At 44.1% G+C, this 26835-nt stretch overlaps 1 protein-coding gene across 4 annotated transcripts; it reads left to right on the top strand.

Moving 5' to 3' along the window:
* Positions 1 to 1664: 1664 nt before the first annotated feature.
* Positions 1665 to 25810, top strand: LOC148650372 (transcription elongation regulator 1-like). Of its 4 annotated transcripts, none has more exons than XM_088604109.1 (21): positions 1665 to 1770; positions 4507 to 4738; positions 5460 to 5612; positions 6081 to 6339; positions 7116 to 7361; positions 9818 to 9880; positions 11855 to 12055; positions 12587 to 12714; positions 13840 to 13928; positions 14477 to 14637; positions 14968 to 15043; positions 16111 to 16246; positions 17660 to 17749; positions 18887 to 19005; positions 19287 to 19437; positions 22103 to 22267; positions 22642 to 22824; positions 23776 to 23955; positions 24281 to 24364; positions 24530 to 24630; positions 25074 to 25810. In XM_088604109.1, the coding sequence occupies exons 1-21, from the start codon at positions 1721 to 1723 to the stop codon at positions 25273 to 25275; spliced, it is 3069 nt and encodes a 1022-aa protein (XP_088460235.1). In that variant the 5' UTR covers positions 1665 to 1720; the 3' UTR covers positions 25276 to 25810. The 4 variants fall into 4 exon arrangements, with proteins under 4 accessions (XP_088460235.1, XP_088460233.1, XP_088460236.1 ...); XM_088604107.1 differs by having other exon boundaries at positions 12566 to 12714; XM_088604108.1 differs by having other exon boundaries at positions 1673 to 1770; positions 4510 to 4738; positions 12566 to 12714.
* Positions 25811 to 26835: the final 1025 nt, after the last annotated feature.

The following is a 26835-nucleotide window of genomic DNA, read 5'->3' as shown; positions in this document are numbered from 1 at the left end:
AGTGGTGTTAGTAGGGCCAGTAGGGGGCGCTCACCCTGCAGTCTGTGTGGGGCCTAATGCCCTAGTATAGTGACGGGGACACTATACTGTCAAAAAGCACCGTCTATCGGATGAGATGTAAAAAATGAGATCCTGGCTCCCAGTGGTCATTAAAAATCCCAGGGTGTTTCTTGAAAAGAGTAGGGGTGTAACCCCGCCGTCCTGGCCAAATTTCCCATTGGCCTTTACCAATCGTGGCCTCCTAATAATCCCCCTCTATAAATTGGATTCCTCACTCTGTTCTCCTCCCCACCGATAGCTGGTATGTGGTGAGTGTTCTGTGTGCATTATGGCTGCTGTTGTAGCATCATCCAGGTGGGGCTGCAAACTGGTGGTGGAGGGGAGTCTGTAAAGTGCTTTGAGTGGTGTCTAGAAAAGTGCTATATCAGTGTAAGGAATTAATTAATATTATCGTGTGCCCTCATAATCTCCTCTGGCCATGTCAGAAGAGATTCAGTTCCTTAATCTGTGTCCAATCTTCCTATATTGTCCAACATTGCTCTTCTTTGAACTCTTAAATCGGTGATGTCATTTTTACAGTGCATCATGAGACTTGAATGTCTACAGTGTTCTCCGTGAAGCAGAACTTGTGCTTGGACTTGACATTGGCTTCATTTCAATTTCAGTTTGAAACAAAAATCCTTAAAAATCCTTGTGGGTTTTAAAGATCACCCACAGATCTAAAAAAAAATGAACTGTACAAAAGGTTTGACAAAATCTGTTCATTTTCAACAGTTTTAGTGCTGGGAGTTGCGATGAGCTTGTCCTGAGCTTGCTGGATTTTGGAAGCTAAGCAGGGCCGGAATGGTACTGGAATGGGAGACTTCCCAGGAAAACTGTTCTGCTGTTTTAAATTGTGTCAAGGAACTAACAGATCCCTCAGGAATTGAATTCCAAACTAATCTCCCAGTATGGTGACTGGTGGCTCTGTGGTGTAGGAGGAGCCCTCAAGTAAATCAGTAATAATTCCACGTATTCAGCCGATGGGTATGTTACAGCCTAGCTGCTGGCTCTGAATGGGTCTTGCGCTTTGCCAGGGTGGCTAATGAAGTAATTTGCCTTCTATATGTGAAGTGTTTTGGTATAAAAAGCACTATGCAAAGGGAAGCAATCATTGAATACTATTGGTTCCGGGAAGAACTCTTTTAAAGAAAGAGAATTGTGTTTAGGGAATTGATTTTGTGTCAATGTTTCGCCAAAACAACTTCCATTCAGTAAGTTACTAAATAACTTTCCGCTATTCTTTTATTACGGGAGAAATTAAGCCTATCAATACCTAGGATTACTTTAAAACCTTATTAGGGGGTGTAATAAAAACCACATAAAATCTGTTATTCGGTCTTGTTTTACGCCACCCCTTAATAATGATTTCCTTGAAAAGTGTAAGCTGCCTTTTAACCCGACAGTTTTCAAATTAAGATGGGGTAGGGGGCACGTGATCGGTGAGTTCGCTTTATTTCCTGTTCTCAGACAAAAACGGCTCCTCGAGGCGGATGCTGGAATACGATCGACGGGCGAGCTGTCCAATCAGACCGCTCGTACGTTTCGCCGGTACCCAATCGAGAATCAGAATGAAGCTATAATTTTGATCGACACCACATTCAGCCAATAGGCGGCGTTATTGGGAGGCGGAAAGGCCTTGCAGGAAGGTCAGGCCGGGAGTAGAGCTTGTTTTCCTGTAATGGCGGATCGCGGAGAGGCGGACGGCATAGCAAGATTTAACGACAACAGGTGAGGGAATGGCGAATGAACAAATTGGCGTCAAAGGGGTAGATTTTTTTCTGAGGGCGACAAAGTTGGGGGATTGTTTGGCTATGAAACAGCATCCATATTTCTCTCTCGAGATGCGTTTTTCTTTCCCACATATGTTGTCTTGAAAGCGGCGATGAGCTTGTAGGCTACACACGTCTCGTCTGCATGACTGAAGAGTACTTTTTTTTTGTCTCTTCGAGCAGTTCGGCTAGTTTTTTTGTAATCTGTTCGGAGCGAATGCTACTTCTTTGTTGCAGCCGTGTGCCGTGTTTGAAGTCTGCATTTTGTAAAACTCGACGCTTGAGTCCCCAAAGCGAGAAAATACGAATGAATGAATTGGTGGATTTCGCGGAAGGCGAGTGTCTGTGTATGTATACACAACTATTAAACAGTGGGGAGGGGGAGGCACGCAGCATGATGGGCAGCCGAGGTTGATTAGCCCGCATCTAATGTATCAGTCGTAAAATCCTGTAAGTTTATTTAGGCAACTCCGTGGAAAAAAACGAGTGGTCGTACTGTTTGCGTATTGTGTAATATATGCTAGTCAGTTAACTACACGTGAACAGCGCAAATGCATCTTTTCCGTTCGTTAATTTAATCGTTACAGTTGAGGGGAAAGCAAGTCTCGCCACCACAATTAAAATATTTAAAAAAGTAGTTGTTTTTCTAAATGTAAAATAATTGGTTTAACTTTTAAGCACGTTGTTATTTTTTGCTCCGCAGCAGCGGAAGGCACGACAGCGCTTTCCGAGTTTGGTTCGCTGACCACGTCTGCTAGCCAATCAAACAAGGTCGTTACAAACACGGTTTCTAGAAAGAAATGAAATTCTGACCTCAGGAGGTTAATCGGGAATCTAGGCCTACACGGTTACACTCGACAAAACCGACCGTGAGCTACAAAACCGGGCCTTTATCCAGCCTCTAGCTTGTAAACTAGGTATCCTACAAGCAAGAGTTGGAAAAGAAACCCGAAAGGATAGGCGTTCCTGTACACTGGAGAGGGGAATGGTGGCTGGTATTTCTCCTTTCTTTTTCCTCTGTTGGGGAAAAATACCTCCATCATGGTCTTGCAGTAGCTACATCTGATTTAAAGTACACTGAAGCTCTTTTAAAACCAAGAGCAGAAGGCATTTCTTTATGCAAAGAGTTATAGGAGTGTGGAACAAGCTCACCTGCCATGTTGTTGGTCCATACCCTGGATTATTTAAGACATGACCGGATGAGATCCTCCCGTCAGGACATGAGGTACTTGATACAAAAGTAGTTTATTTGCCGTATGTACACATACATTAGAACTGTGCTGATCTCTTGGGACATAAACAGACAACACCACCCAATGTAGACAACGGGAGCATCTCCCACAAGGTTGTGGGAGTCTGGAACAAGCTGTCCAGCCATGTTGTTGAAGACGTTGCCATACTGTTTTTAAAAAAACTTGAGGCGAGATCCTGGGATCAATTAGAGACTACCAAAGGAGCTAAATGAGCTGATGGGCTTCCCTTGTTTTTAATCACTCTTTTGCCTCAGCCACCCTGTTCCTAAAATACATATACATGGCATAGTTTGTCAGAACTTCACAGTTTGTGAGTGACTTATTCTATCTTCCTGTTAGTACGAGTACCCTCTGCTTCGGGGTTCACAGTTGTCACGTCTGATTTCAGAGCTCGTTTTAAGGACTTTCATCACCTTCAGTGTCCCACTCTGTCGTCAGTTGTGTTTGTCGACTTAGCCCCTATGATTATTAAAAATGCCTGTGAAGTCGGTTAACTTGGAATTATCTTCCCATGTGAGTGTTAGATGGATTACTGAAGTAATATCTTTTTAACTGTTTCAATTATTTTGGGGTTTAAAAAAACAACCTTTTCCTATAAATTTAGGCTCAACATTTCTTTTTTATATACTCCCAAAGTCTTGGCACAGAGCCTTGTATCCACATTGTTAATGATCATCTTATGGGACGAGCTCTGACCTGACCTACATGAGACCCTCTCCTCTGACACCACTGCATGCCATAAGGGCTCTTGTTTCATTGGCTAATACCAACCCCTGTATACCTCCAGTCATATCCAGTCCAATGCCAGTTCTGCACTGTGACCAGTGACGGGTCAAACATGGGTTCGAACTCGAGATGTGTCACTTGTGGAACTGATCCTGCGCTCGAAGTGACCAGCAGTACCGTTTGACTCTCAGTTAAATCTCAGTGAAAACTCCTGCCCCAGCAAGCCCAAAACACTTTTTGTTTTTAGAAATTTTGATGCCATAATCTTGTTCTTTTCTTTCCTGAAGTGCATCTGACCTCTTGTCATATGTGAAAGGAACAGTTACTCTGCAGCAGTTATTGTGAAAACACTTGGAACATGTAGGGATGGGGATGGTAAAGTATGGTAGAGAGAAGTAGCTTCTAGTAGTAATGTGTACTTAAACATTTCAGACTGCAGTAGCGGTTTTGGAAACCCAGCCTGGTCCAGCTCAGGACAAAGTAGAACAGGACTGGGGCACCCAAAGAAGGCAGATCTGATGTCTTACTTAAATAATGAATTGTTGAGTAATTCAGATCAGGGGTGGGCTGTCTGGTTAATGTTCCTCGGGTGATCTAAATGAACATTTTAACAGGTTGTTAATTGGAGCGTGATGATGGCTCCTGTTGTGGGATGTCTGTGAGCCTTGATGGCCTTTTCCTCAGTGTTGTAACTCTGGACCGTCTCTCTCCTCCAGCAGGATGGCGCAGCAGCAGACCTTGCGGTTCCGTGGCCCCGCCCCTCCCCCCAACCCCGTGATGCGCGGGCCCCCTCCCCTGATGAGACCCCCGCCTCCGCCCTTCGGCATGATGAGGGGGCCCCCGCCGCCGCCGCGGCCCCCTTTCGGGCGCCCGCCCTTCGACCCCAGCATGCCCCCCATACCTCCGCCGGGAGGGATGCCGCCACCCATCGGCCCCCCGCACCTGCAGGTAGGGGGACAGCAGCGGGGGGAGGTTCTGAGCTTCTCTCCCCCTGTGTGGAGACGTGAGGCATTGTGAACTGGGATCCGTTCAGAGCCACTTGTGAAAGCCCCTCTGTAGTTCAGGATCAGGGAGGGGGATTTTGTTTTTCACTGGTGGAAGAAAATGCATCTTTAAAATGAACTTGTTTATTAGTTTCTGGACACATGACTGTAGCCTCAGCAAAAGGAGCCCTATGGTACATAAGATTAAAGAGTCACCATGCTGTCGCTGAGATAGATTTGAGTAATATGTTTGCCATCCATTGTAGTGGTTTGTTAGTTTTAGTGTTGTTACCTTCCTTTGAGGTTTATAACAGGCAGTGGAAATGTGATCATTAATATTTTGATTGTGGCAGCTGTGGCTTTGGAGTGTGAAGGAATATTTCTGACTAGAATTTTCTCTGGGAACTGGCTTGAGACTTGCGTCAAAGCAGATTGTCATTTAGTTTAAAACTGCTGCTAGTTGCGCTTTACCTAGCCAGGGGCTTAGTAATTAGAAAGTGGTATCACTTTGCTTTATTGCAGGGTCTGATTCAGTCATGTGGGCACTCAGTGCTTCAGTACATCCAGATAAACGCAAAAGCTCTTAAATTTAAAGCTGATGTCTATTCATGCTTCTCTAGTTTCTTTGAAATCTGCTTTGTATTGTGCAATTTTTCGGCGACTGATTACTGATTTTGTTTTTCCAGAGACCGCCTTTTATGCCTCCACCCATTGGCAACATGCCCCCTCCTCCGGGAATGATATTTCCCCCTGGAATGCCCCCTGTGCCTACACCTGGCACCCCTACACTGCCCCCAGCTGAGGAGATCTGGGTGGAAAACAAAACCTCTGAGGGAAAGGTAATATGCCGGCATATGCAGCAGAACGAACAGGGAAATTGTGCATTGAACTGTAGTGTTAATGTGCTAAACCCATAATTCATCATCTTATGACACTGTATTTGAAAAAGAAGCAGTGAGCTGTGGCTCTTGTGATCTCCTCATCTATAGCGTTTTATTCGGAAGAGTGGTTTTATTTTGAGACATAGTTTTAAAGAATATGAATTTGGTATGGCCGGTTCCCCCAATCAGAAAGCAAGGTTAAGTGATATGGGGTAAACAAAACGTGCGACAGAGAAAATGGATGCATCCAAAGTTTTAGAAGGTGCAGGATGAAATTTGATGAAGGAAATGAAAAATCGTATGCACAGCATGCACGGTGAGAGAATTGTTGAACACCGGGGTGTAAGCGATAAGTATCGAGTTCTTTTGCGCACGCAGATGTCGCTGCTGACATCACTGCCGTCCCTCTCCTCCTCCTCCTCCCAGGTGTATTACTACAACGCGCGGACGCGGGAGTCTTCCTGGACGAAGCCGGAGGGGGTGAAGGTCATCCAGCAGTCCGAGCTCAACCCCCTGATGGTGACGCAGGCGGCGGCCGCGGCCGCGGCGGCCGTGTCCTCGGCCAGCCTGCCCCCCGCCAGCACCGCGGCCGCCCCCGTGTCCACGCAGCCCGCCTCCACCGCGCTGGCCACCAGCACCGCCTGCAGCACCACCTCCTCCCCCGCCGTCTCGCAGCCCGTGGCCGGTGAGGTTCCGCCTCTCTGCGGCTCCAGTGTACCCCGGCCTAGCACGCCACTTTTCAGCTGCTTTCCTCAAGTCCAGTGTGAAGGAATATTAGAAAGTAATAGCAGTACGCATGGCGTGTTGATTTAGGCCTGAATCCTAAATTATTAAACATTAAACAGCTGTGTTGCCTGATTTGATGCAGAGTAGAGGGTAACGTACTGTGGTTTTGACAGGCGAAGTGGCAACGCATCCAGTGTAATTAAGAGCAAGAGAGTAGGTAGCCGCATCAGCATGGGGAGGGTGCAGAGGAACAGGTAAATGGTTTTTTCCATACTGAAAGGAAATAAAAAGAGACATGATGATGAAGTCTCCACAGCCAAAACACTGGGTCTCTTTTCTTTTCCCTTCACCACAGAATAAACGTTTACCTTTAGGCTTTGAGATAGAGGGGTTCGCTTGCACTGTCATTGACACCTGTGCCCAGTCTTAATTCTTTTCTTGTGTGCAAGGGTATTAGAGTGTTGTTTATCTTCCCCTGCATTAGAGTTTATCCAGTTATCTGTCGCTTATTGATTCTGGGACCTCGGCAGTTGTTGGAAAGGTTCCAGTGAATCTTCGTTCACCTTCTGGTTTGTGTGAAGAAGCAGGTTTAGTCTTCAATCCTGAATGTACCTCGCTTTCAGGATCTTGGTCCTCTGTGTTGAGCCTGAATCGGAGGTCGGGTTCCGTTCTGGTGGATCCGTGCAGGGTTTTCTGGTGCTCGTGGTTGGAATGCGGGTCTCTCTGTGTCCCCAGCTTCTGCTGCCCCGGAGATGAGCCCCGCGGTGACAGCCCCCAGCAGCGCGGCGGCGGCGGCGGCTGTCAGCGTTTCCACGGCCACGGTGACGCCGGTGCAGGCCGTGCCGCAGGCCCTGCCCCAGAGCCTCCCGACAGCGCTGCCCCACACAGTGCCGCAGCCCACCGCTGCCATCCCCGCCTTCCCGCCCGTCATGGTGCCTCCGTTCCGAGTGCCCCTGCCTGGCATGCCCATCCCTCTGCCTGGTAGGTCCGTCTGTAGCTCTGCGCTGTCCCCAGTCTCGTGTTCCCCGTCATTCCTGCATCCTGTACCTCTCCCACGCTTAGGCGCCACTGTCCTCTTTATGCATTCTGTCCGTTGTTTCATACGATCAGTTTGTCGGCAAACCAGTGTTTTTCTCACGTTGTTGATACTGCTCACAGTCCTGAACTACTTAAAGGCGCTCTCCTGGGTGTACTCAGACTGCCAGTCAGTCAGAAAAGGGCTGTATTTTAAGAGATGCTTCACATTTCTTGTGTTGATTGACAGTTTAGCATCTGGAGTTTAATGGTGTTCCAAAGCTGCAGGAATGTTTCAGGAGCTGTCTTCATTGTGAAGTGAAGGTATTCTTTTTTTGCCTCATTCCTCTGACCCCTTAACTCTTATAGTACCAACATTGTGAGCACCATGATAAATGTGAAAGGGTAAGCAGGGGACTTGGCTTAGCGTTGTCTCCTCCCTTTAAGAGAGAACTAGCACTCAGAGTTAGCATCCTCACTGATCTCTGACTTAATAGCTTTTTGGACAGTGAGGAATTGACCTTATGTGATGTCCTGTCTGCTTTGGAATCCCTCTGACGCAGAGAGAAACTCTTGTAAGATTTAGGATCACTTTATTGGCCGTATACACGTTCTTGTATTGGGAATTTCTTTTTGCATACCCCAGCTTGCTCTCCTTGAGACACACAGACCCACAGACAGGGAGAGAAGCTGAGGTCAGAGCGCAGGGTCATCCATTTATAGGGTGCTTATGGAGCAGTTGGGGGTATGAGGGCCTTGCTCAGGCCCAACGGAGTAAGATTTCTCTGCCGGCTGCGGGATACGAACCGGCAACCTTTCAGCCACAGGCGCAGATCCTTAGCCACAGGGCCACTGCACAGCCCATATTTAACACGTGGACAGCTGTAGCTCATAATAGGCACAGTAGAGGAAGGATATTGTGCCTTCCTGAAAATCGGAACATATGAAGCATCAGAACATTAAGAACATTAATGGAATTTTCACATCCTTACTACATTCAAGACAAGTTTTAGATACATGCATATGGAAGCTTGTATCCTTCCATTCATCATGTCTTTTGTGAGAGGCACCATACGAAAAGTTCCTGAGTGCACAAGCTGATGAGCATCCTGAAGATAGGAAATAACTGTATGCCCAGGAAAGTGCTCTGGAGTCATTTCAGAACTCCCACCCTGCCTTCATTACAGCCCTTCCTAGGTTTTGGAGCCCTCAGGCCCACACCTTGCTTTCATCCTGCATTTAGCTTCTGCAGCCGAATGACTCCTATACTTTGCATCTTTGTGAACGTACTGGAGCTTAGCTGATGACAGTGTGCGCTTCTGGGCAAGAGGTTGGTTCTGCTGTGAGGCCGGTGTGTTGAGGGTCCTTGTGTCTGACACAAGGAGAGCGCGTCATACTTGTTAGAGAATTGTTACCTTGTACACAATGGCCAAGGCAGAGGTGTGTGCTGCCGTAACAATTCTTTAATTGGTGCTTTGTGTTACAGTAACATCTCCTCCACTTTACATCCACACGGTGTCCCTTTTTTTCTTTAAATCGCTATGCTATAAAGTATCACTTTACCATTTTCAACCTGTCAGTGATTACACATCACACTGGACGGAAGAGAAACTCTAGGTAATTATTTTCAATTTTTATCCACCCCCCCACCCCCATTGTGAATTTTATAACACAACCTAGCCAAGTTTGAATTGAGTTTGACCCTCTTTATCATAAGAGAAAGGTTATGCTTCTTGTGTTCTGTGCAAATTCATCTCTAGTGTATGATCCTGCAGATTTAGTCATCCTGATGTTCTAGTTGCCCATGTTCCATGTGGGCTGTAAGAGTTTTACTGAACTACCTTAGGTCTTCAAGTAGTACAGGAAGGGAAGGTTTGTATAAGATACCACTAGGAGGCAGGCTGTGACAGTTTCTGAGGGTTGAAGGTGTTCATTTTAGTGAACCAAACTGAAAGAATTTATGCCCTACATTCAGATCGTATTGAGGGTTTGAAGAAATCGTGATTTTGCGAATCATTTATGTCTTTTTCTGCAAAGGCTTAGACTATGAAAGAGGCCAAATTTGTTGTCTTCCCTCTCTGTAATCCAAAGACTTGGAAATTTCAGTGCCATCAAGAATTTGTCAGCAGAACTGTCTTAATGCTAGACCACAGAGATTTTTTCTGTAAAAGAGTTCATGCTGTTAATTTTATTTTAAAATAAGAAACAAGGACTTTTTATTCTTGCGAATGTAAAGGCCTTCTGGTTAGAGGACTGTAAGATTTTACCAGAGATGTTCATAAACTCTGTGTGTGTATAGCAAAGCCACAGTTTGCATGTCTAACCTGTTAGCAAGGTGATGAGATACCCATGTAGGTGTTTTAACCTGTCTTGGCAGCTGACGTATTTCTGTATCCAATATGCTTGCTTGTCCGTTCTTGCAGGTGTAGCAATGATGCAGATAGTCAGCTGCCCCTATATAAAGACAATCGCTCCCAACAAAAACGGTAATTCTTTAAAACATCTCCAGTCAGTATTCTTTGTTAGTTGGCATGTTAGTGAATGTTGTGAACTATGCTTTTTATATTTACATACATAATCACTCACACAATACCCACAGAAGCAGTAGTATTGTCAGAGCATTTTTTTTTAGTGTTAAGACCCCATATTTAAAATTAAACCACTAACAGTTTGTGTTTTGCCCATCAACAGGTCATCAGGTTGCCCCATTATCAAATTAAATATTTTCTATGCATTTTTTGTTTCAAATACAAGTACTTTAGCAATATTACACAGGTCTTTCCATTTGAATTTGAAAATGGGTGGTTTAGAGGTCAGGATACAGATTCTTTGTCAGTGGGATGCAGATCAGAAGTTGAATTGTTTTTCATGGTTTAAACCCAGCAAGCCTGCCAGGTTGCTCAGGAGTTTCTTCCGTTTTGGGTTTGACTCATCACAGATGTGCATTTTAATACTTCCAAGACGTGGCCCTTGGTCAGCGGACAGACTCATCAGCCTCATCTTGTCGGTCCGCCCTGACTTGTATCAGAAGCTATGCTAAACGTACAGCTTCTGGTGTTGACTCTTAAACTTCTAAAGTTTCTAAAACCTGGAATGGCTCAGATGGGAGTCCTATTGCCGTTTCCGCTCTAGGTGCTGTTCTTCATGAGTTTCCCTTCTCTCTCGTTCAGTGTCGGGGATAGGCAGCACTCTGCTGCAATTGGGAGAGAGATATTCAAATGAGTAGAGAGAAACTGATGGAAACAGGGCTTAGTTCTCGTTTCAAAGCTTTGAGGAAACAAATGTTAGGTTTATATCATATTTACAGTATAGTTGCCCCTTTCTTGAAGATAAATTATTTATCTGACAATTCCATGAATGAATTGCCCACTTTAGGCTTCAGGTGTCTTAACCCATCTTTTTTGATACTTTGATACCTGGTTTTCTGATCCAGATTGGTAGATGGATCTCCTCTGTTATAGCTAGTCAGGTTGATACTGTTTTGTTATTGTCACATTTGATCAGCTAGCCTACTAGATTTTCTGTATATATTCATCACTCTTATTGTTGCTGTTGTGGTAACTTATGATCCTGATGTCATGTAGGTATTAGCCTTTGTTTTGCTTTGAGATTGTGTTTTCTTTAGATGTAGCTTTAATCATGTGTTGAGTAACATCTCGTTGTGGCATGCTTTAGTGTGGTTACTGTTACTGACATCCTGAAGTTTCTAGCTATTTCTTTGTTACCTGTCCTTCTGAAATGTGAAGAACAATTAAGCTTAGTTATCAACAGAAGAGCATGCGTGTTCACTAGAGCACTTTTCAGTAAGAGGGAATTTGACAGTTTAATACCTAAGTGTGAAATGTATAGCTCTAAACAATCTGGCTCCTTATTGGGGGGGGAGAAATAAAGCAGATATATATATATATGCTTTCGGTATAGTTAGTCTTACATAGAAAAAAGAGATCTCGCTAGTCATTTTTAATATTCAAAACATTTAGCACAAGTTAGCTGGGGTATTATTTTATAAACTTATTTTCGTCAGAAAGCTTGTAACACTTTATGTATCCCAATATTGATGCACAGCAATTGTCCCAAATCTGGGTCTCAACCAGTTCACTCTGCTTATGTATTTGGCTGTCCTATTGAAACAGCCAGCTAACCTGTACAAAAGCATGTGCAAACGACTGTTAGAGTAGAACAAATCTAATACAACATGCACAGCTAGAAATAAAAACATATAGGACAACATATAATCGTCAGATTGGGCCTTTTACTTTAGTACATGAATACATCACAGCAACAGTGTGTGGCACAGTGATTGAATTTTCTTTTTTGTAAATGTAAACCTTGGTCCTGTAGAAGCTGTACTTTCCTGTGTGTTGTTTTGGAGGTGGGTGGGGGGGGAGATGGGGCTCTGTGAAATGGTTTCGGACTGAGAAATTGTAATGGGAGCCCTTGCGATATTTGACCTTTCCCAGGTGTCCTACCAGGCATGGCTCCTCCCATAGTGCCAATGATGCACCCCCAGGTGGCAATCGCAGCGGCCCCTGCTGCCCTCGCGGGGGCGCTGCCCCTTTCGGAGTGGTCAGAGTACAAGACTGCGGATGGCAAGACCTACTACTACAACAACAGGACCCTGGAGTCGACCTGGGATAAGCCCGAGGAGCTGAAAGAGAAAGGTATGGCCCGGCAGCTGGTGTCAGGCGTCCTACACGCACAGCCTATAGAGCCGTGTTCCTCACTCCAGAGGCCCTGGCTGTCTGAGCTCTTAATGATGTATTTGAATCCATTTTTGACTTGATGGATCTACGTCATCATGGTCTCCAGATCTTCAGTTCTGAATGATATTCAGTTATATACAGAACCTTAAGAATTGAAGCTCTCCAGAACTTATTTGGACTGCTAGTTCTTTTTTTATTTGGTCTATTCTCCTGTAAATATTTAAGGATTTCTGCTACAGTAGTCTGATGTGCACCACGATGTATCAGCTAGTCCTTCATAGGGGCTTCTAATCTATTGAACAGCCATAAAAACATTTGTCATCTAATGTCACTTAGTGTTCATGCGAATATGATCTGTTGCTGAGGCTCTGTTAAATGGATTTCTTAGTGCTCATAGTCCTGTACCCATATTGTGTGAATCATCATGTTTCATCAGTGCGTAATACATAGTGGTTTTCTTTCTTCAAGAAAACCTGTTTTTTTTTCCAGTGTTTCCGATGGTAGAAAAAGAAGCAGAGAAGCCCAAAGAGCCCGGGAAACAGGCGCAGGAGGAGGTTGAGCCAATGGACATGGAGGAGGAGGAGCCTAAAGTTGAGCCCCCAAAAGAGATCAAAGAGGTAAGAGCCAATCCTCAATCAGAAATGTCTTTGCACGCTGGTCCTACTCCTGTTCAAGCAGCCATCCTAGGTCATAGTCCTAGCCAGTCCCTCAGTAAGCTAACTGACTTGGTTATGACTGGGGAAAAAGTATGCGTTCAGCTTCTGCAGCAAGACTTTGTAATTATTACAACAGAAAATCTCTATTAATGTATATTTATTATTTAATAGGCTGATACGCAAAATTAATCTAGGAAGCCCCAGCAGGTTAAAAGCGGGTTGTTTTTTCACAGTGCAAAAGTATTTCCCCATAGAAGTGGCAGATAGAATTCTGAGTTCCCAAAGCTTGTTTAACCCATAATGCATCGGAAATTTTATATAATAAAAACATTAGATGATATTTCATTTTTATATTGTTGATGGTGCAGGTGTAGATTGTTTGATGATGTTGAAGGAAAAACTGCCTTCTATCAGACAAGCTGGCTGGAGCAAATGGCCTCCTTTTGTTTGTAGCTTTCCATATTCCTCAGCTGAGGGTACTTTTCCTCTTGTTTGAGATAAAATGCAGCTTTTTATAGGAAGTGTAGTGTCCTAGACTCATGTCACTGCATGTTTGCAGGGGGCACTCAGAAACAGACATTTGTCACCACCAATCCCACCAGCATGTACAATTAGCAGACAAATGGGTTTGCTTTGATATTTCTAATGGCTGCCCTGCTAATGTACAGTATTACATTTAATATTATATCCATAGCTTTGTTTATATTGTTTTAGTTTAATTTTGTACTGTTTTTATGGAGAGTGACGTCCGTAATTCCTGTACAATGCACAGAAGTGCTGGAGATTACTAGAAATAGTAGAACTGACTAAGTTAATCCGAAGTAAATTTAAAATGATAAATTGTTTTTTTTATCCCTCGTCACCTAGTTTCAGCTGCAGCACTGGAGAGGTCTAATGTGTGTAAATTGTTAGGGATTCTGATTTGTTTCAAGCTGAGGGACATTATTGAGTACATCTGGAAGACATGGTGCTTCTCACAAAGTTGGGAATTGGGGCATGTGGTGAACAGGGCATGTTTCGACTCCACCATGCCAGCAAGGGCATGTGGGGCTGCCCTCCTCACCTTTGTGACACTGTGTCCTTCAGGAGCCGAAGGAGGAGGAGATGACGGAGGAGGAGAAAGCAGCTCAGAAAGCGAAGCCTGTGGCCACGTCCCCCATCCCAGGAACACCCTGGTAGGCCTTTCTGAGGAAGACCCATCCTGTCTGGGCATGCACGCCCTCTGGCCCTAGTCAGACACCTCTTTCAGGAGGGCTAGGGCTTGGCCTTTGTTCATCTTCCTTTACATGCTCTTTTTTTAGAGGTGATTTAACGTTTTAACCCAACCTTGAAAGCCTGGCTTGATTTAGTCCAAAATGACCATAACTTAGTATGTGTTTTTAGAAATACCATTAATTTTGATTTGCAACCATTTGAAATTCTCATATCAATTACTAACTGACTAATAGACTAGTGTGTGTGGCTGCTGTATAATCTTCGATAGATGGGAAAATAGAAGGTATGTGAACTATACTATCTTTAGGTCTGAGTTTTCAGTAATCCAGCATCTGAACATGCCAGTAAAACAATAAATGAAGCCAGTGATTCAGTATGTAGCAAGTCTTGTGTTTCTTAGGCTTCCGTTTCATACTGCTATCTTACATTATAGGCTGTTCCTTTTGTTTCCATGTGCTCACCGAGAAATGTCTTTGAAATTTCCAACTCCTGCTTTGTGTGTTTGCAGGTGTGTGGTGTGGACTGGGGATGACAGGGTGTTCTTTTACAACCCCACCACTCGCCTTTCCATGTGGGACCGGCCCGAGGAGCTGGTGGGCCGAGCCGATGTAGACAAGATCATCCAGGAGCCGCCGCACAAGAAGGGCCTGGATGAGAGCCGGAAAATGGGTGAGATTGTCGTATCCGCAAAGGGTTTAGCAACCCATGAGCTGTTCTGATGCATCAGGTTTGTCAGTGCTACACCGCAGCTTTAGGAGAATGAACTGGGAAAAACTGATTTAATCCTTTATTATGCCATTTTGTGTTATGTTGGGGTTTTTTTTTGTACAGCATGCAGGTTTGATGACTTAATCGCTCATGAAAATGCTTTTATTTTTTTTATTTTTGTGTTCCTAGTCAAGTTGTTCCTCTGACATGACTGCCTTGTCATCCCAGGTCCTTCAGTGCCGCCTGTTGTCTGTGAATAAAGCTAAACTTGACTTGTTAAATTCACTGCAGGGCTTAGTAAGGAGGAGCTGGAATCTGCAGCAGAGGAAGCGATGGATGATGAACCTGTAAAGGCAAAGAAGAGGAAGTAAGTATACCAGGCAGTGGGAGAGTTATATTTCCTAAATGAATTAATCTAGTGTCTTCACCCAAGACACATCTTTGTGTGGAACCTGCCAAGCACAAAGTTCAAGACCCGCCTTGTTTCTTGGGATTTTTTTAACCCTAAAACATTTTTGTTAAGGTGCATGTCAAAATGTTCTTGTTGCATGAATCGTAAAGTGAGTAACATGAAATATTTGGCGGTTCTGCACCTCAAAGAAACAGCCATTTTAGAATTCATTGTCCTAAGATGAAAACCTGTTCCTGGTAGTTCAGTGTTTTAGTGCGCTGACGGGTTGAAAAGATGCAGCTGAACAGGAAGCGTACCTACTGCAAAACAAGATCTGATTGATCGACTGGTCTGTGCCTATTTTGATCACTTTGGTGTCAAGCCTTGGATGGCTAAGCGAGTTCGAATTGATCGGTCTTTGACATCCCACTCAAGGGGACCATGTGTTCTTTAAGTCCCTAATGTTTAGGTCTCCCAAGCTGTTACAGTTTCCAGTGCCTTTTGAGCCTACAAGCCAGCACATTTTTCTTCCCCCAAACAGTGTTCTTGCTGCACGGGTGATATTTTACAGGTAACGCCTATAGATCTGATCTGACCAGCCTGGGCCTCTAAGGTAATGCCTGCTCTTGTGTGAAGAAATTCTTTGCTTGATTTGGGTGCCAAAGGAGTAATATTACTGAGGCTTGTTCTTGGTCATAAGTGATGAGTTACTGTGGCCGTTCAAGGGGAACAGTTTTACTCAACTTACTGGTGTTGTGTGTTTACAGTTTCTGGTGCCAATTTGTTTCACCCAAAACCTGATGACTGATTTGTCAAAAACCAGATATTGCTTTTGGATGAAATTCCCGGCCTCTGGTAATTTTTCAAAATCGAGTGTCATTTCTACAGTACTCCCCGTCCTGTGAAAACTTCAGTTTGGTTTTAACTCTCGCAAGTGTTCCACATTTGCAAGGACGGTAGCCATACAGCCCCCTCACTCCAGACCCAGACCCACCCCAGCTGCCCTGCACCCCCCCGGCTGACGGGTGTACCTGTCGTTGCAGGAAGGATGAAGTGAAAGAGGCGGACACAGAGAAAGAGGCAGCTATGGAGGCAGAGATCAAAGCCGCCCGAGAGCGGGCCATTGTGCCCCTGGAAGCCCGCATGAAACAATTCAAGGACATGCTGCTGGAGAGAGGGGTAAAATACTTCAATCCAACCGCAATTGTGTAACCAGCTCTGTAATGTTAGAAAAACATAAATCTAAATGGAAGCCAATGAAGGTACAATCTTCAGTTAATATTCATAACCTTTTTTGGTATTGATTTTATTTTACCTTGTTTTTTTCTTCCCCACTTAATCTGGGTTTCTTTCATTCTGTTTCTTTTATAAGTGAAAAGAGAATTTAGTTTTTTTGGAATTTGGAAAGTAGATTTGTGACATTTTGTTACTACCCAATGCCTATGTCTTTTCTCGAGAGTATTGATTTACTGGTAGTTCTACCATTGGATGATTTTGATCCTTTTTTAGCAGGGTTTTGGCGAGCCTTTCCCACTTTATTATGTCAAGGCTCAGCATTGGGCCTGACTATCATTCCTCAGCTAGAAGGTGGCTGTGCTTGAATTCAGAATCAATGTTGGGCAAGGGTATCTATTTAACTTATTTTTTTTCACAGCCTCCATGGTTTCTTAAGTATTATGTAATGGGATTTTCTTCTGCTCCATGGTGTTTACAAAATTCTAGTCACTTTTGGCTTATCACAACAATAACATGCCAGTTTCTCTTTGTGGTTTGCTCATTCTTTATTTTCAGTGTTTTGTTTCTCTTATTTACGTTATAATGTCTTCTGTCATGTCATCTCATTGCAAAGCAGGTCACATCAATAGGGTTTTTGAGGCCTTAACCCAAAACTCAAAGTTGATAGTGTTTTTTGCCAGCCCCTTTTCATTACCCTTTTTGTAACCAGTTTGCATATTTAATAATGCCAGATGGGGAGTCCTCAAAAGTCTGCAGTCCTCAAAGAAAAAGTGCAAACAGATTGTTAGATGTTTCTTGTGTATTGTAACAATAAAGAACAGGGCCAGCACTTGTTTCGGCTTTGTTTTCCTCTATTGGATGTGATGTATTGTAGCAGTTGTGCTGATGTGACATTTGATTTCAGGTTGTTAATACCCAGTTAAAAAAACAGCCAGGCTGAAAGGTTGCTACTTTTCTTTTCCCCTAAAAGAAGAGATAAAAAGACATTTTTAGATATCAAAAGACCAAACATCAAGGCCTGGCCTCTGGCTGACTATTTTTTTAACGTTATTTTTTTTAAATGGCACACTGCAGTAGGTATTTTAATGAGTAATTGGAGAGAAAGCCTTTGGCTTAATTACATAGCGCCAGTCTGCGCCAATTAGTGTGATAAAGCTCAACCACACTCCCCACTGCTAGTCATTTATTAGAGATGATAACTTCAGTGATGAAACGCACATGCCCGCCTTCTTCTCTTAGGGCTCTGCAGGCTGCAAGTACAAGTAGGTTACCTGCTGCAAAGAGTGGCTGTTATAATTACCTAATTAATCTTTGTTTTATAGACCTATTTTTCTGTTGTCCCCCCACTTGCTTCAGGTTTCAGCCTTCTCAACATGGGAAAAGGAGCTTCATAAGATTGTGTTTGATCCCCGATATCTACTACTCAATCCTAAGGAAAGGAAGCAGGTAAAAGAAGCTGACCAAGATTTGTCTTCTTGCAAACATTTCACTTTCTGTGTACAGCAGGGCTCACATGAAACGTAAGTCCCAAGTCTTTAGAGTACCAGTGCCCTATATTCTTTATACAAATGGCATCCCTTTAAACTTACAATTGGCAGATTGTTTCCCAGATAAAAACCCGAAATGCACCAAATTTAATTGCAAAAAGAGGCAAGATATTTTTGACTTAAATCTCGCATCCTGTTTTGATTCAGCACTCCCTAAAGAATACTTTACGGGTGACGCGATGCCGAATACTGATCCCAGAGCATGTTTCAGTCCTGCAGTTTACCAGCCGATTTGTCCGTTTAGTTGCATGTTATTTTAGCCAGTTGTTGAACAAAACCTCCCAACCGGAATTCTTTTCAACAAGTTTGCAATTTCCATATTCGGTATTGAAATATTTTAACAAATGCTTAATGATGGGGAAAACATTCTGCATCCAGAATGTATGAGAACATTTTGCTAAAATGTATTCTAGTTCCAGGTTATTGGGATCTAGTGAAGGCGCAGTGAATGCTGATTGCCTTTAAAAGGGAGGTATGTCTTTCTTAAACGCCAAAAACTACCTATGATGTGCCAACTAATACAGCATCAAGGCATTTAGCGTAATAAGGTATCATTCACAGAGTAAGAGTAAAGAGTAAAGCTTGGCTGCACTGAAGCCAAAGTGGCACCAAATGTCCTGTTTTGTCCAACCCTTGAATTCTTTTGGTGGAGTTTGTCTTGTAATTTCATTACATATTTTGGAGCTGAGGCGGCAGTGCGCTAGGTTGCTATACTTTACTGGAAATGCCAAATAAAAATGTCCTGGAAAAGCAAAGGGGTGATGATAAAGTGACTTATGGAAGCACTCATCTCTGCTAGCTGGAGTTGTGGGTGTCTGGAGCACACTCCCCAGCCACGCTGTTAGAGTGGATTACTTTGGATCCGTCGGGAGACGGCCTGGGGAGATCCTTGGATCGTTAAGATGCCAGCATGAGCAAGGTGGGCCAAATGGCCTCCATTCATTTGTGACCTCTGCTATCTTCTAATGCCGACAAGATTAAATCCAGACCCCTTGACGGAATTGGCTGCCCTCTTGTGGGTCTTCCTCCCTTGCAGGTTTTCGACCAGTATGTGAAGACCAGGGCGGAGGAGGAGAGGAAGGAGAAGAAGAATAAAATCATGCAGGCCAAGGAGGAGTTCAGACGGATGATGGAGGAAGCCAAACTGAACCCCCGGTGAGCAGAGCTAGGGGTGTGCAGGATTTTCCGAGGGCTGCATTAAATAAGAGCAGGCACCGGAAAGCCTTGTACAAGGCAAATATCAGAGACTTGAGGGAGAGGTTTAGGAATTGATGCAGATCCCATTGTTATTAGGAGTTATTTTAATAGAGGAAGTTAGCAGCATTTGAAGCTAAATAAGACGTTTTGCGGTGTGTCAAAAACAATACAAAATATGTTCACTCTTAAGATGGAACCTAGCAGTAGCTTTTATAATGAGCATTCTCCTAACCCCGTAGGACAACCTTCAGTGAGTTTGCAACGAAGCATGCAAAGGAGTCGCGGTTTAAAGCCATCGAGAAGATGAAGGACCGAGAGGCCATATTCATAGAGTTCATGACCGCTCTCAGAAAGAAGGAGAAGGAGGACTCCAAAACGCGAGGAGAGAAGGTAAGGCCAGAGATTGGTCGGTTGTGCCCATGGGTTAATGAGCGAGAACAGCGGACTGGGAGAAGGTGCCGTACAGCATAGGACTGCTGGATGTGTCACCCTGGCATGGAGCCTGAGTGCTGTTTCTCCACACAGGAGCACCATATTTGGATCGGATTTTAATCAGTTGGATTGAGAATTGTCAAATAGAAAACGGTAGAAATAAAGGAACACTACATTTAGATAAAGGAGTACAGATGGTGTGGTGGCTTCATTAATGGAGTACCACAAGGATATGTACCAAGACCAGTTCTCTTCCTAATTTATATGAATGATCTCGATTCTGATACAGCTAATATGCTGCTCCAATTGGCAGATTAGAAATTTGGCAAATGTTAATAAACACACCAAATGCAAAAATACTGAGCTACAATTCAAGACTACACCAATACCTGGCTAATGGCATTTACTGTAGACAAGTGCAGGGTTTTGCATACTGTAAAAAACAAAAGAGAGAACCTGAGATAAGGTTACTTATGAAAGAATTTTGGTGTTGAACACATTTACATCTAGATGAAGTGGGAAAAGCTATAAAAGGGCAAACAAATTTAGGATATATAGTTAAAATAATTTATTTTTTTAACAAAGATGCTAAATTGTGTAAGGCACTAGTAAGGCCTCATTTAGAATATAATGTACAAGTATGCTAACCATATTATAGAGAATTCATACGATTTATTTTGAATCAGTCCAGTGAAGAGTAACCAGATACTTTTAGGAGTTTAAGGTAATGTCCTACAGTGACAGCCTGAAGGATAGGGGAACTGGTACAAGTATTAAAAATCCTTAAGGGTATTGGGAGACTACCCAGAAGACGTCTTCACAATGTACGGTGAAACATTAACCAGACGTCGCAGGTGGCAACTGTAGAAGTGCATTTAAAACTCAGAACAGGAGGCACGTTTTTCCTAAAGGATTGTGGGAATGTGGAATAACCTATCCGGCCCTGTGGTTGAAACCAGTCATCTAGGTTTTTCCAATAAAGGACTGGATGAGATTGTCAGATCAGTTAACTACTGACTATCAAACGAGTCTGATGGGCTGAATAGCCTCCTCTCATTTGTAATTGTTCTTATAAATATTTTCCTTGGGAGTGGAAGGCAGCCATGTCTGTTTCACTGCGAAGAGATGGGTCTAGCTCACGTACCTGTCTGAGTCCTATTGCTTAGAAGGGCCCAGATAGGAAGAATCCCGTTCTTTGGCTGATGGGTGTTATTAAGTAAGGGGTGATTTTTCTAAAGAGTGACTGGCAGTAATAATTCCACTGCTGGTACTATACCTTGGTGTACTTGTTTCTCCAGATCGTTCGGTTCTCTTTTGAGAAAAAACATTTTGCTCTTGATGCCTGTTCAAGGTACCTGTAGCAATTAGTACTTGAAATGTATTGGATGCATTTATATTTTTTGTTGTACGTAAGTACCACGCAGAGTACTATGTGTATATATTGCACAGTTTGATTTTTTTCTCTTGCATTTAATCACTTTTATGCCTTTTAAGGTCAGAAGATCTTAAAAGTTGCTTAAGTTGCAATACTGATGATATTTTGAAAATAATTTGTGATCACCTTCCATTTAAAAAAATAACCGTTCCTACACATCTCTATGCCTCACTCTGCAAATGAGCTTTTATCTAGGTTTAAAGCCTTGCACTTAAGCAGGCATATTAACCGTGAGGGTAAACAGTTCAAATGTAAAAAAAAAAGACTGCTTCTCAGAATGAAAGGTCACATGTTAAAGATTAATGAGTCTGAAATGTCGCCTGAAGAGGAATGGCAAGGGTGACCTGGCAGGGGGGAGCAGGTGGGGGGCAGAGTGGGGAGGCTGGGGGTCAGCGGAGGAGTTCATTACCAGACACAGAGTTGTTCAGCCTGGATCCCAGCCCTGCACACCACAGACATGCTGCGGTCTGCGTTCCACAAGTCTCGCAGCCACAATTAATCACCGTCTCCCGTTCCGACACTGAAATTGTTGATGTATAAATACACTGAAGGGGCCGTACACAGCTCTGGACACGCTTAACCAGTCTCCAGCATTTCCGCCTCTGGTTTATTCCTGAGGATTTGTACCTTGTCTTCTGATTTCTCTGGCATGATTAAATCAGATCAGTCCTGTTATGCTAACTTAATTCATATTATGTTAACATCGCAAATGTTATAGATGCATTAAGTTTTTCCAAGGTATACAGCCCTCTCAGTTCTCAAGTGCCCTTTTTTTCCCTCTTAAGTCATCCCTGCTGTGTGACCCGTGGGTGCTGAGTTTAGGTTCCAGTTAAAGGTGAGATGTTGGAGACTCCTGCATGGCTCGACCAGTAAAGGTGCTCCTTGAGAGCTGTAGCGTAATCTTGCTGGTTCGAACCTAGGTCACGTTGCTGGCCAGCTGCGACTAGGCTTTCCCCAGACAGGGAACCAACTGGCAGAGCTCCACCAGGGCAGGCAAGCTCTTATGACTTGCCAGGAAACTTGCAAGCCTGTATTGATGTTTCAAGACGCGCCGCTCCTCTTTTACTATTCTCATCTATATGCACCATTTAAGACACAAGTACATCTGGTCAGATGTTTTCACGGAAAAGCTTATTTTCCTCCTCCTCATTGCCTGTGTGCCATCCTCTTTTGTCTCCATGCATAAAGGTGAAGCATGATTTCTACGAGCTGCTGTCAGACCACCACATTGATGGTCAGCTGCGCTGGAGCAAAGTGAAAGACAAACTGGAGAGCGATCATCGTTATAAGGCAGTGGAGAGCTCGGCTATGAGGGAAGAGTTATTCAAGCAGTACGTGGAGAAACAGGCTAAGGTTGGCATTTCTCATTTTAATATGCTTTTCATCTTGAAATTGACATTGTCTCCCCCATCACTTGGCTGTGACATTGTTCAAATTTTGAAACATCATCCAGACATAACACTGAAGATGCTACTTTAAAGAGCATCTTTGTGCTGTTACATTTGTCAGCTTCTGTATGACAGAAGCATTATTATAGATGTAATTTTATTGTTAGCGTGTGATCACCTCTTTACAGTGGCTGGAGAGGTGGAATGGGGTGCGAGCTCATCTCGTCTGGTCTATACATACTTTTTGTGGGTTCTGTGAGCTTGTGGAGGTCAGGAGGAGGTGGGTAATATTTTTCCATACGGTTCACTTCGGTGGCTTTTTTTTGTCTTGCGGCTCAGAATTTAGACTCGGACAAAGAGAAGGAGCTGGAACGGCAGGCTCGGATCGAGGCTAGCCTTCGGGAGAGGGAGAGGGAAGTGCAGAAAGCGCGCTCCGAACAGACCAAGGAGATTGACCGGGAGAGAGAGCAGCACAAGAGAGAGGAGGCCATCCAGCACTTCAAGGCTCTGTTGTCCGATATGGTGAGGACTGCTTTACCTGGGTTGAGCTCAAGAATTGGCCATTATTTACCATAGTAAATCTTCATGGTAATTTTATACCTTCACCAGTTACAGGCATCCACTTCTCTTTGAGGAAGGAAGTTTATTTCGACTTCCCTTTTGTTTTTTTGTACTCCTTAGAATGGGATATTTGGATCATGTTTCACCACCGTAATGAACAATCCCCCCGACACAAGCAAACATTCTTGTTAACTTTCCTGGATTTTACCTGCACACCTTTTTGGATATATGCAAGCATTTACTTTATTTCCCCATGTTGTCTTGATAAGGACTAAAATCATCTACATAAACATCCAAATCGCTCTCACAGATACCTTCCAGCAGCACAGAATCACCCGTGCTAGGGTAGAATATAATCATTATCAGCTCTTGCACACCACACCTCTTTGTTGGAGAGGTCACTGATCATTACGGCGCAGTGATGGATGTTCCAAACTGTGGCTCATTATAATTGAATCGTTATCCTTTCAATCGAGAACCAGTGACTTCAGTCGGGCTCCCCAGTTTTTTTATTGCTGTAGAATTGAGTATCAAACTGCCATGTTTTCCCCCCTATTTATTTATAACTCCTCACTGACATTCAGATTCCTCTGATTTGCAGAAGCTTTGAAATATTTGCATCATTATCTGACGGCAGGGGCGAAGGAGACTGGCCATTAGCAGCCCTCTAGCTGGGCTGTTGCTGCTGGTTCTAGCCCTCTAGGAGGGTTGGCCTAGAGGGAAATCTGAATTCCCCCTTCCCCCCCGAGCCCCCGACACTCAGAGTTGTAGTTTCCTATGGTCCGAAATAATATTTTAAAGTTAAGAGGACAGGATCTCGTCTGTCTCATCTATGCAGTTTCTATTCTGGGAGAGAAATTCGTCCGGAGTGCGTGTGCCTGGGCTTTGATGGAGCCTGTTATCCTCTTACAGGTGCGCTCCTCGGACGTTTCTTGGTCAGACACCCGGCGGACACTACGAAAGGACCATCGCTGGGAGTCGGCATCCCTGCTGGAGCGGGACGAGAAGGAGAAGCTCTTCAACGAGCACATCGAGTCGCTCACCAAGAAGAAGAAGGAGCACTTCAGGCAGCTGCTGGACGAAACCACGTCGGTAAGGCAGAGCGCAAGACTCCCTTAACACATTTGTGACCACACTATAGTCTCGGCACTGTCCTTCATTCTTTTCCAAAAATTACATTTTTCATTTACAACGGGTCATGAAGGAAGCAGAGCATGTAGAATTGACAAGATCCCATTCTTGTGTTTGATTAAGAATCCATTTTAAGGCTATTTTATGCTCACATCGCGCATAATGTCCACGTGAGTTGGGGTCAGTGAGGTTAGAACGTGGCAGGAAAGGGCCAAGCACATCGTGATTGACTTAAGTTTTGTTGCTTCAAAAAATTGAGACGTATCCTCTTTTTTTCTCTCCTCAGATAACGCTAACAACAACGTGGAAAGAAGTGAAAAAGATTATTAAGGAAGACCCTCGCTGTATCAAGTTTTCGAGTAGCGACCGGGTAAGGCCAACGAGAGCTCCGCCACTAGCCCCTGGCTTTGTCATCTGTGATGTGGGCATCGTATTGCTTGCAGTACTTGGCGTCACAGCTAGTCGCACATTTTCCCTTGTAATGCGTCATGGTGTTGAAACAAACCCTAATGTGCTGAATTCTTTCATATTTCAGAAAAAACAGAGGGAGTTTGAAGACTACATCAAAGACAAATACATCACAGCCAAAGCAGACTTCAGAACGCTTCTGAAAGAAACAAAGTTCATCACATACAGGTGGGTGACGTTTCTGGTGTGCAGAGCAAAGTGTGTTGTAGTCCAGCCAAGCTTAACACATTTGGGCATAGTTCTTGATCAGGGGCGAGAGTGCAAAGATCCTAACACCTGCAGTACATCTCCGTTTCCTCACATGGGAATATTAACAAAGATAATGTGAATCCTCTTAAAACTTTGGTTTCTGCTTTTACTGCTTTTTTTACTGCAAAAAGTCTCGTTCTGATCTCGCAGCTGTAGCGTCTTGTTAATTGGGGCCCCTCATTTTAATCTCGGACGGAGCAGCACTTACACTTACGTTTCCTGCTGACTGCTGCCAAGTGTGTTTCACTTCGACGGCTTATCGCACCCTGTGAAAGTGTCGGTCTAAGTTGAAAGGGTTTTTTTTGTTTGCTTTTGTCGTCTCTCGTCTTGTTGTCCTCCCCGACGTGCCGGAAAACGCCCAGATCCCGGAAATTGATACAGGAGTCAGACCAGCACCTGAAAGACGTTGAAAAGATCCTGCAGAACGATAAGCGGTACCTGGTGCTGGACTGCGTGCCCGAGGAGCGCCGCAAGCTCATCATGGCGTACATCGAGGACCTGGACCGCCGGGGGCCCCCCCCTCCCCCCACAGCGTCCGAGCCCACGCGCCGCTCCACCAAGTAATGGCGCGCGCCAGTCTGGCCGGCCGGCCCCTGCCGCCCTCCACCTCGGCGTGCTATGCATGAGCCATCCAGAAGACGTGTAAACGCACAGTATTAACTGTATGTTGTGTCACACCATGGAATATCCCCGTATTTATAGAAACCAAATGTGATCATTGTCAATACGGTAGCGCTCGGGAACGCAAGCTGTTTCGGATTAATTATTCCAGGTAACGATGAAAACCAGGTTATTTCAGAAGGGATTGCCCACAAGCATATATATATAGAAGTGAATATATATTGCTGTTACAACATCTGTGGTTCTGCAACCTGTAAAAAGAATTTGATAATGGGTATGTATATATCTATATATATATTCAGTCGTTCATGTGACAGATGGCTGTGCAGGTGGCGGCCTTTTGAAAGAGTCGTCATTGTACCAATAGTTTGAATGTTTAAATGTTTCTACGGTCATAATGTTTAATTTGGACTTGTTGCTATGTTTCTGTACAAGTTTACTGGAATAAAGGCAACCTCCCACTGTTTTTTTTTTATAACCAGGCTCCCGCTGCTTTTGTTTTGCTTGTGTTTTTCTGAATGGGATGTAGCGCAGCTGCAGAGAACACCACTGACGGTCCTAGATGCAACCTGTCTCGCGCTCTTGTGAAGCAGGAGAAGACCGTTCGGATGCTTGGTAGTGAGGCGGTTTCAGGCCATTCGTGCTTTCTAAAGAGCTCCCAGGGGACTGGCATCAGGAACATGGGTCCAGATACTTAGAATCCCCTGTAGCGCCTTGCTGTCAGACCTAGAGCGTGTGTTGTAGTTATTTGTGTATTGACATGACTGCAGCATTATTGGCATATAGGAACACACATGGAGGAAGGTGAGTAATAAAGCATTGGCGTTAGTTTTGTGTGCATATTTGCATGCATTTTCTGTGTATAATGTGCATATGTACAGTGCCGGACATAATTATGAAAACCAAGGAAAGGTGGGTATATGTTGCAAAATACACATAGTAATTTTTGTTTTGTGTTAACTTGCATTATTGTTACCAGTATTAATATTGCAACATCCATCAGCAGTTGTCTGCCATCCCAGCAGGATGTCCCACACACCCTCGTGGTACTGTAGGGTTTTGAGCATGTGGTGAATACTATGGCCTTGGGGGCTTAAATCTCACATGATGAGGGTATAAAAACCAAGGTCCTAGCTGATGAAGGCAACGTCTGTCGCCCACTGACCACTGCGTCACCGGTTGTGGTTTTCCATGCTCTTCCCCTTGACCCTGACCCTAAATGCCAGCCGTTCTTGTCTTTTACTTTCCCGTTCCAACCACTCCTCCTTCATACCTGTTGAGGGTTCCACAACCTTTCGTTTCAGAATTGAATTAACCTGTACTTGCTACATTTCACCTGGGGGGGATTTAGGAGTAGAAGGTATTTATCCCCTGACATCAGGGGTTATCGCCAAACGAATCACATCGCAACTATTTAAACCCTTCTTTGACACAGCGCACCAGGTATACACCTTAAAGGCACACAGAACAATTTTGCATTTACTTTTCACTCTACACCTCTGA

This window comes from Lepisosteus platostomus, chromosome 13 (genome assembly GCF_059453375.1).
Source record: "Lepisosteus platostomus isolate fLepPlt1 chromosome 13, fLepPlt1.hap1, whole genome shotgun sequence".
NCBI lineage: Eukaryota > Metazoa > Chordata > Actinopteri > Semionotiformes > Lepisosteidae > Lepisosteus > Lepisosteus platostomus.
The sequence above is the reverse complement of the archived record's forward strand: the minus strand, read 5'-3'. Positions and strand labels throughout refer to the sequence as shown.

Coding starts and splice junctions, on each gene's coding strand:
- LOC148650372 (XM_088604107.1), top strand. CDS start 1,721: ATGGCGGATCGCGGAGAGGCGGACGGCATAGCAAGATTTAACGACAAC. Junction 16,247..17,659: donor ACATGCTGCTGGAGAGAGGG/GTAAAATACTTC, acceptor CACTTGCTTCAG/GTTTCAGCCTTCTCAACATG. Junction 24,365..24,529: donor AGTTTTCGAGTAGCGACCGG/GTAAGGCCAACG, acceptor TTCATATTTCAG/AAAAAACAGAGGGAGTTTGA.